At 37.0% G+C, this 10,772-nt stretch overlaps 1 protein-coding gene across 4 annotated transcripts in view; it reads right to left on the bottom strand.

Moving 5' to 3' along the window:
* Positions 1-11: 11 nt before the first annotated feature.
* The window catches only part of HYCC2 (hyccin PI4KA lipid kinase complex subunit 2), a 50,566-nt gene continuing 39,805 nt past the window's right edge, over positions 12-10,772 (bottom strand). For 3 of the 4 annotated variants that reach the window (XM_058840333.1, XM_058840332.1, XM_058840335.1), the window contains one exon: positions 12-7,905. In XM_058840333.1, coding sequence (XP_058696316.1) covers positions 7,301-7,905 — 605 coding nt within the window. In that variant the 3' untranslated portion in view covers positions 12-7,300. The remainder of the gene's footprint in view (positions 7,906-10,772) is intronic. The other variant, XM_058840334.1, reaches the window with a different exon arrangement.

The following is a 10,772-nucleotide window of genomic DNA, read 5'->3' as shown; positions in this document are numbered from 1 at the left end:
TGTACTAATTTCTGTTCAGAAACAGCACGATATTTATTTAACATCTTTATATATTTATATATATATATATAATTTTTTCTGCATTGCAGATTGTGTCGAGTTTTATACATCTCTATTTACAATGATTTAAAATAATTATATTTCTTCTCTGGTAGGTATTTACAAAGTCAATAGTAACTACATTTCACATTTCAACGAGTCAACAGCATGAACCAGCTCAGTAAGACAGTTAAGATAATGGCTTACATGCACCAATAACATGATCTTCAATACGTGCCTTCTTCAGGACTAAGAATGAAGACTTTCCCTGGTCCCCAGGTTAAAGGACATCATACAGCAGAGGTCACGGTTATTAAAAACCTGTTCGATTTAGTTCTTCACCAGTACCGAATCTCAAACGTCTGGGGTTCATACCAGCAAGCAGGGCTGCGCTGGTCAAGAGGGGCTCACACCACCAATCCATGTCCTTTTGCCTAGCCTGCGTGTCCACAAGAAGTGGGCTACGTGCTGCTTATGCTCCTTCTATGAGATTACATAATGCTAAAGTAGTAAAAATCCTCAGAAACCTTAATTCAGAGAAACAAACCTGGTATGACGAAAAAAGTAAGAAAATAATCTTTTAACCCTTGCAGGATGTTTCTTTTTGCTAGTAAAACAGGTAGCAAGTCCCGTATTCTTACAAGGACAAAAACAGATCAAAAAACTCATTGTCAAGTACAGGAATTACAAATTTTAAAAATGCAGCATGGGGTATATATCAATTTAGTTGTTTGGGTGTTTTAATAGCAAATAAAAGCTACCATAGTAAATCTAAAATGTATTAAGAGTAGCTGATTATTAAAAATCTTTATTAGCTTTTTCCTGGAATCTTCAATGTGAAAAAAGTGTTAAATTATTCTGTTTTATTTAATCATATGGTATTTGTCCATAAATAACCAGCTAGTAATATCCACCCCTAAAGTATGTACTATGTGCAAGAAAACAGAAGTCTTGTTTCAAAGTAATCATTGAACACTGACACACACACACACACACACCACACACCCCAGTACTAGGAATCTATTAATACTTTGACATGTTGATTTATCCTGAGTGATTGTTAACTCACATCTACTGTATACTTGAAGCCACAAAGTTTTTACTAGTTGCATTTTTCATAAACTAATAACATGAAATTCTAGCACAACAACAGTAACTGTCTGAACAGAAAGAACAGTGTCAATAGCCAGTATTTCTGTTACTCCCAAGTACTTGTTTTAGAACTAAAGGTAAAAGATTGTTCTACTTTTTCTGTTTTATGATCAGCTCTGGGGAGGATGAGGACTTGAAACACATAGGATTCACTACTGATTTGTAAGGAAGTTTCCATGACAAAGCACCATAGAGACACTTTACCAGCAGATACTTCTAAACAGAAATCTCCCCTGATCATTTCACTCTCTAAAATCAAAACCTGTGAGAATTCTAAGCCACATTTTAAAGCAATTTAAATTTTGACTCCTGAACATATTAATCACTCTTTAAAAAGCTGTATGAGAATACAAAGATAGTAATCTCTAAAACTGCTTATATCTTACAGACTGCAGAACACTGGGAGCTCACAACCAAGTACTTGGTCAATAAAACTTGATCTCATCACTCTGCTCATCACACACAAGCTAAAATGTGGGGCAACGTTTTATCGTACAGATAGCAAGCTTTAATATACATCTGTTCCCATCAACAGCTCCTCACAGGAAAACCTTAGTAATCCTTTATGATAGAAGGGATTATTTATGGACCCGTTTTAAGTTCAGTTGGTGCCTCAGATACTACCTTTGGTAAAATCTGATGAACACAGTTTAAAAAAAATTCAGGGAGAGGTACAGCCTAGAGAAAAATAAGCAAAAGGATGGAAGCAAAAATTGTATTTTTTTTCACAGAATCTCAAATACAGATGACTAAAATGGGACAGATTTTTACTAAATCTTTTTCCTGAAGCTGTAAGGTACCCTTAAGACTTGCACAGCTTACTTCTAAACTTTTAATATCACAGGCTTTGACACTTGACAAACTTACTAGGCAACTTTATCTAAAATGGTTAGCTGTTGTTTTAAACTCTTATTCCAATATTTATTTTAAATAAAACTTCATAATGACGCTGTGGGAAATCTCGTAAGTATCAGTCTTGCAAAATCTACTTACTGTTTTCAGGAACAAACCAAGTAGCTCACAGCTCACCATCATCTTCCACCATTGTGGAAGAGGTAGGCAAATATTTTGTCTCTTCAACTGGTCATGACATAGAAATTTTGACAGGCTGATACACGTATTCACTAACACAACACCCCATGTCATGATTTACCACCCTGAATCACCTACAGAAAAGCTTTCAACAGCAAAGTTTATCCAAGTGCCAGTGAGGGAAAAACAAAAATAATGAACAAGGATTAAGGCCCATAGCTAGAAACAAATAGCATTTAAAATACTGAAGAAGATATAAAATATTGGAAACTTATATAAATCAAGAATGGGATGCAAGTACAGAGGGTCTGGCTTGTTTGCTTAGCATGCTTGAAAAGGAGAGATATTTTGCAGCTTTAGTCCTGCTAATTATCCTAAACAAGAAACTGAAATAAAAGGGGCACGTTTACTCTTCTGATGAAAACTGTTCCCATGATATAAATGCTTGTTACAAATGACACCCAGCTAATGGCTTCAATGTTATATTAAACATGCCAAGGTAGAAATATCTTTGGCAATGAGAGAATTTAAGAATGAGTTTATTAGATCTACTAACATCAAAGTATTTTTGTTTTGTGTGCAGTATACATTTCATTCAAACATATTCCATTATATTTTCCACACCTCCTCTAGGATTATAAGTACAGTACCTATACTGTACAACTTGATTTTTATGACTTTATTCAAAAGGTTATTCTTGATTCTCTCTTAGTCTTCAAATTAATTTAAATTTGTAAGCCAAGATAAACAAAAATGTCTGGTTTCTGACCAAAGTTAAAATGCTGAACACTTAAAGGAGATAGCCATTGGTTCATGATAAAATAGGACAAGTTCAAACTCTTAGGTTAAAATTCAGCCATAGCATAGAATTATCTATTTCAAAATTAATTTTTCAAAATATAATTCTCTGAACATGTTATACATTAAATATTGAGGAAAATTTCCCTGGAGCTACAATTTTCCAAGAACACTAATAAACTTCATTAAAGAAGTAAACCACAAACCACATAGTATCTGAAGACAAAAAGCAGAGTTGGGGTCACCTTACTGCAGAGTAGCTTTACCACCACTAAAATACAGGTTTCCCCCTTAATCTTGAAAAATACGTTCCTATTTACATACAGTATACACATAGTTGAGGCAATTGATTGTCAACACGTGACAAATGTATGTACCTACTCACACACACGTAAACCTCACATGGTGAGAAAAAACCCTGTCCCAGTAAACTCCAGTATTCATAAGTAGTGCAAATAAATACTTTGTCAGAAAACACCTTTTTTTTTTCTCACTATTTTGATGACTGTAATTATGTTAAAGCTAGCAGGAGTATGTTGGAAATGCATTTAAGACCAACACACTTGCAAACTACAAATACTAGACCTAATGCTTACTTGGCTGCAACATGATGCTCAGCAGAATGAAGTGTGCTGTTAAAAAACTTCAAATTCACATCAGAAAAGGGTGTTCAAAGAAATCTGCACTTAAAATGGACAGTGATACGAAGTATCCATTTTATGAAATTTTCCAAATGAAAAGTAAAGGGATAATATAGCAATTTACATAGTCATCTTGCAACATTTATAGGTATTTCACCACTTTGCTCTCTGCAGAATGAAAATATGGTTTACCTTTCAAACACCTTTCAACCAAAAAGCTGCTCAAAATAAATCCCTGAAAAGGATAATCAAGCTAGAGTTCACAATCCCAACACTTTGTATTTTCTTAAAATTACAAAGTCCAAAAAATGAGTTGCAAAATGGCAGCACATTGTGATGTGTATCAAGGAATATTTCACTTTTCCCTACTGAAGTATATGTACACATCAGAATATAGCATCTACTCTTCTTCACCTAAGAATTGCATGTATGTGCATGCATGCACACATATGGGGGAAAAATCATAGTGTTCTGCTTCTTGTCCTTTTACAATGCTGCAATTGCACTCAAAATTGCAGAAATCATTGCAGAAATCTAGATTGACTGTCTCAAGTACCAAATGCTCTAAAAGAAGAGACAGCAGAGTTAATTTAGGATAAGGATGTTTGATTTAAGTCTAAACATATGTCACAGGTGTCAGAAAATTTAAGTATGTTTTGTACTTTGTTTAGTATTTAGCATATATAATCAGAAACCCAGCAGATTATTCCCTCCACCCATATCCCAGACACTTCTAATTTTATTTCTGCCAAAGTACTTTGGAATGTACTGAACATAGTGTATAAAGATTTGCTATGATCTTGAGACACCACCTTAGCATAGTCTGAGACACGTCTAGAAGCATTAATGATAAACATGAGACACAGCACTGCAGAGCTTGGTACTACAGCTGGTTTGCAGATACTTGTGATGACTTGATTTGTAAGGTAAATGTTCAGCAGTACTCGGCTGAAAAACAATGAAACAAGCTCCCTCAGCTGAAACACTGCACTAAAAGGGTAATTTTTGAGAAGCCATAGATGTACCACATCAGCACATAGAAAACATAATTTTTTTACAGGGATAAATTTGAACTCCTTTTAAAAAGACTGATATGGAGTAGGTATATATACACAAGAACAAAATACAATGAATGAAATAGTAACAAAAGGCACATGATCAAAATGAGAAGTGTAAAAATATTTTAAAAGGTAGTTTGACTGAGGTTTTTGCCAATTTGAATTTACACATGTACATTTGACTTCCCTATCTGAAGCCAGTAAAGCTGTCTCTTGCCTGAAACAGTTTTGATAGTGTGGGGCTCCACACACACACAAAAAAAACTTTTAAAAAATGGTTGTAAAATCTGAACTGATGCCAATTTAAGTTTCCTAAAACTTATGGAGTAATGCATCTAATGACAAACATTGAAAGTAGAGAACCTTGATAATGAACAACTTTACTTTTTAAAATACTAAAATTAAGTAATTCTTAGAAAATTAGCTGACATTCCTGACCTTTTCTTTCCTAAATATCTAAGCAAATTTCCTTTTTGATAGTTTCTACAAAGTATAAACTTGGTACTTCCAGTCATGACTTACCAATTGTCTCCACTAGGAAAATTTTATTTTATAACGAAGAGTTTAACCATATGCAGCTTTTGACATTTTTACAGAAAAGTAAGCCCTGTAGCTTTATCTCAGCTTTTCCTCAATTCCATCTGTGCATGACTGGTGGTCCTTAAAAATTAATTTCCATTTAGAAACTGTCAGGTTTTCCTTCTGAAGAGTCTATTTACTCTTTACCTGAATTCCTACATCAGATGCTGCTAAATTCATTTTATGACTGTATGATAAGAAACCTAGGCTACCAAAGTGACTCATCAAACCATAAAAAAACTTTCAAATATTTCAATGAATTCTAATGTAATTTTGAAAAAAAAAAAAACTATTTGAAATAAAGCTAAAAAAAAAAAAATCCCCACCAAAATCAACTATCAGCAATACCACACCATGCCATTCATTGTTCTGAATATCCTGAAGTGTGTCATTCAAAGAGAGCTGCTGTTTGTAACTGCTTACATTTATCCTTCACAGTGAAGCCAAAGTGCCCACATAAAAACTGTAACTCTTTCCTGCAGGTTTACAGTTTGTAAACTTCCAGGATATCATACAGGACTTAAGCAGAGAGGATGAGCTTTCCCCGTTTCTATCAATCCAAAAAGAGATACAGAGAGATGGAGAGAGAATGCCAAACACTCTCCAGTGTAACCAGAAATGTGCTTCTAAGCAGTGTCCTCTAATGTAAGTACCAGCCAGTGGCCACGCACCAGTCATATACATTCAAGGGTTGGCTCAATGGCACGAGTTCTGAATTTTCTAGAGTAGGGCCAATCCATGAAAATAAGAGTTTAAAAAACTCAAAAGATTATATCTACCAAGGCAATTAAGTGTGATCCTTCTGGGGAAAAAAAAGGACTGTCAGTACCCCTTTGCACAAACGGCATTGCTAGAAAAGCATTTCGCATTGAAGCTTCAGTATTTCTAGCAAACTATTGTCTCTATCCCTGAGACAGCACCTTGAGAGTGTGGTCTGTCTGGACTGCAGGATTGCTCAAATGACTCCATCACTGAATTCAGGGACATTGAGAAAGCAGCTGAAAGGGGTGGGGGTGTCCCAACAGCCATGACACAAAAGACAGCAGCCTGAGAAATACTCTTTACCCGAATGCACCTTTCAATTCGGTGATCAGCACCTCACAATAACAACAGCAACAACAAAAATGAAGCAGAGCTAGCCATTATTTCCTGGGGAAGTAGTGTTTCCTTCCCACTTAGAAACCAAATTGCTTTAACAGCACGGTGGTGTCTAACTTTTAGTCTAAATGCAGAATGACCCTGTGTCCTGGAGGGGAAGACATGTAACGTTACAAATGGCTACAACGCCATTAGAACTGCATTGTAACCTACATTATCAACCTAGAATCCTCTCTCCGAGGGAAAACAGCTTCTTACTATGCATGTCTCAGTTGCTGAACATCAAAAGCTTCTGGGATGAGAGACTGGGGGCAGTCAAGAAAAAACTACCCTCTTTTTAATGAAAAAAGTGCTGTAGGCAGCCAGGAGCAGCAATGACAATCCCCTCCCCAGAACTGATTGCACAGACTCAGAGAGGTCCAAAGTCACACTAGAATCTCTGAGGCACTCCTGGTTCTGAGAAAGACAAGTCAGGATCCAGTAGTCTTTGCAGTACTGTAGACCGAGAAAACAAACCCGTTTCTATTTCTTAACAAAGCCAAAGCATCATCTCATAGGGATCACATTCACCATTTCCGCCGGTGTCTCCAGTCTCACAGTGTTGAAATGGGACTGATCAGCCTACGATGGATTGCACATCACCCAAGGAGAAAGGAAGGCATGGAAAAAGGCATACAGTACATTATATACTGCTTCACAACCATGTTTACAAGGGGGAAGGAGGATGAAGGTGAGGGAAGAATTATTGCTGTTTCAGTAATACAGTATGATAGCTAAACCAAATCAAACAAGATCACAACAGTCAGTATTTTCACACTGTGGGATGATGGTTTATGTTTTGCCTAAGGATAAACTTGCCAGGGATTAAGGGGGAAGAGGGAATACTAAGGAAGGGAGTCCAAGTTACACCTGGGATATCAGCTGCATATTGAAACTTGGAGATCGAGACTGCTTGGTTAGGGGAGCTCCTGGGGAAAGGAGATCTTTACCTTCCCCAGCTTGGCCTAGCCGGTCCTCCTGTAGGCTGATAGTTGAAAACCGATTGGTGTTGCCAGCTGCTAGACTGGTAAAACCTTCTGTACCAGCTCCAACACTGGAGCCTGCTTGGCTGCCATTCACATAGTCAAATGATTTACTGGAGGAAGCACTGGCGGTCCTGATCAGGCCCAAACTGTTGGCTTTTGGCACCACCTGCCCAGCAGGCAGGCTGAGGTGTTTCTTAGTAGGTGTCATCTCAATCATATCTCCATCCAGGTCAGAGGATTGGTGCGTGTACTGCTTTCGAGCTACTGAATCTCGAGGGCTGTCATTGGATTTTGCTGCAGAAGGGGTTTCTTTCTCCTTAGTGGAACGCCCACTTGCTGTTTTCCTTAAGCTGCCCTTCTGGGATACGGAGGATAGAGGTTTGGTCCCAGCTGGCTGGCTGCTGAGGGAAGCTCCTGATGAAAATCCTTCATCAGCATCATTAAGGTTCACAGACTCCTCTCTTCCATTTACATCTTCAGTATCTATTAATAAAAAAAGAAGCAACCAAAAAACCCCAGACCAATCAGAAAACACAGAATGCATTCAAGTTACATGAAGGCAAAGATGTGCACAGAAGATCAAAACAAACCTCATTTGCTAATCCACTTGGATTCCACTTGCTTAAATTTTTTTGGATTCTCAGCCAATTTTCCTGCCATATTTAGCAGAATAACAGAGTCTAACAGTATGTGCTCCCTGCACTTGACTGGCCTTCCATCTACAATACTTTTATCAGTCAGAATATTGGTGCCAAAGCTTTGTCTATAAACAAGAATTGGGTCCCATTTGGTTAATTTGTTTTATCTTGGTCTGCAGATACTGCTACCCATTCTCCTACTACATGCTGTTAAAAAAACCAAACCCACCACCCTTTTGGACTATTTTTATCCTATTTTGAGGTAACATCTAAGCATCTCTTCCAGTCAGAGTAAGTTCTGGTGAGTGCTCAGTAAGCTTCAGAATTAGGCTACTTCCTAGGCTAGCAATCACAATGTTCCAACATAGGTAGAAGGCTTCTCTTGTGGGTAGCTGGCACTTGGAACAATGTGACCATACCTTCTATTGGAGATTAACCTAATTCCTAGTACTCTCTTCTCCAAAATTCAATCCTCCCTGAATTTACAGCAATCCTATCCAGGTGCTTCTACCGTATGTGCTATTATCTCAAAATCTACATTTTTCAGAGAAAAAAAACAAAGGCAACCCTTGCATTTAGAGAAATTAAATCTCTGAAACACTTTACATTATAGAAGAGGCACTGTGCTTTTGACTGGAATCTCAAAGAGAAAATAAAAGCATTACAATATTATTTCTTAAATCCTTATTTTTAGGCCTATAATATGATTAGGGCTGCACAAAAATACTTTTTCTCTTTTAATCTTATTCCTGTCTGTTTCTAAGCTCCAAGTTTTCAGAAGAACTTATTGTTCTAGTAGAAAACTGAGCAGAATTCAAATTTCAAAACTGGAAACAGCTACAGTTTTTGCACCATGTATCTCATTTAAATGAGAAAAAGGCATAAATTTTCACCATGTTAGCAAAAAAGGAGTCATTCAGGCTATAAGAATTTTGCTTTTCTTTGTAAAGGCTGTAGAGTCTGATTATTTGGAAGAAATACAGACGCAGCCTAGCTGAAGCCACTGTGGTGCTTTACTGTTAAGATTGTTCAACCCAGCTTGCCGCCAAGCAAACATATTTAAATCTTTTCTGTGGAATGGGAAAAACATGGTGGCAAGTTTCTGAGAGAGTCTGACATTTGAGTGGAAGCTCATGCTCTCATGCTGGGTGTTAGCTAAGGAACATTTTACATCGTGGCAAACAGAACAGACAGAAAGCTTTTGGTACTGTTGCCACCTCTGTGTAGCAGGAATACAGCCTGATCTAATTTCACATTTTTTAGGTGTAATGCAAACCCAAAACTTTACAGGTAGGTTTCATTACTCTGCTCTACATTTACTACTTCTTTTCAGGAAACTTTGCCTTGGAATTACCATTACTGTGCATCAGCCTACAAAAGATACTTAGACATCTCCAAATCAGACCACTCTGAGTCTCTCTCAAAACAATGCAGAGAGATGATTCTGTAGTTTTCGATAGTTCTATTTGACTCATTAGACTCCCAGAAACAGAAAAATAATGTATTTCATGTTACTGCAGTCTTCCTTCCTTGGTTAAGCCTTTTGCCTTAGAAAAAGAAGCTCTTCTTCCCAGAGAAATTATTAAAATGAAGGGTGCATTACTTGTTTTAACTTCCTGTAACCAAATTTAAAATGCATTCTCCACTTCCTGACTACCCTGTTTGGTTAAATTAGGCCTTCCTCTTCTCCTTGACACACACCTGTCTTTTCTTGTACTAGACAGTGATATATTTTATCCACAATCCACATTGACATTCCCCCCTCCAGCCTTCCCACACACAGTCAAAGGTACTGATAAAAATCAGACATTACTGGAACATACCAAGAGCAAGACCACTTTTTCAATTAACCAACATTTATGTTTCTTTATATAACCATGCAAAGCTGGATGAAAGCATGTTCAGTTACAAGCAGCAAGAGAAGCAGCTGAAGCCCCCTCTCAAGCCCTTCTTATTCAATAGAAAGATGTGGAACTTGTAAGATGGTATCTCCAGACAGCACTGCTGAGGTTTTTATTATTACAAGAACATCAGTAGTTTTCAAAGTTTATGTTAAAATATTGCTGAGTAACAGGATGCTCAAGCACATGTCCTGTTCAGGGACAGTGAAGCAGAGTAGTTACACTGAAAAAAGTGGCATTTTATGCAGAGGATTTAAAGATAAGACTGAGAGGGGTTGTTGCAAGCTTTTGGATGCTGCAGCTATACGCAGGCCCAAGCTGTTCAGCAGTGCTCAAAACTGAAGAAGATAGAGAAGATAACATGCAAGAGAGTTTCTGTGTAGTCAGACCCACATACCTACAGAAGTTCCCAATGGGATTAAAGTAACTCAGCAAACATATTCTTTTCCTAATATATCTTATGTTTCCTCTAAAAACTGCCCTCAGAAATAATAAAAAATGTTTGAGTCCTTACATACTCTGAGAAGGAGAACAAGATGATGTAACAACAAAGTTTTCTCTTTCTCTCTCTTTTTTTTATTCTTTTTTTTGTTTAGTTGATTTTGGTTTTGTTTATGTTCCAATAGACCAATAAGACAATTTCAAAAGGAAACAAATACTCCCTTCCAAATACTCTTTATTTTAAGGCCAAAAGAGAAAGAGACAGTGCAACCCAACAGAAATCATATCCATTGCACTACAGTGTGTATTCAGGACTCTGATTGTTATTTATCAGAATAAAACTGTCCTCAAATAATTTGCTATTTGTGCA

Source organism: Poecile atricapillus, chromosome 5 (genome assembly GCF_030490865.1).
Source record: "Poecile atricapillus isolate bPoeAtr1 chromosome 5, bPoeAtr1.hap1, whole genome shotgun sequence".
Lineage (NCBI taxonomy): Eukaryota > Metazoa > Chordata > Aves > Passeriformes > Paridae > Poecile > Poecile atricapillus.
Note: the sequence above shows the minus strand (reverse complement) of the source record. Positions and strands in the feature narration are given on the sequence as shown.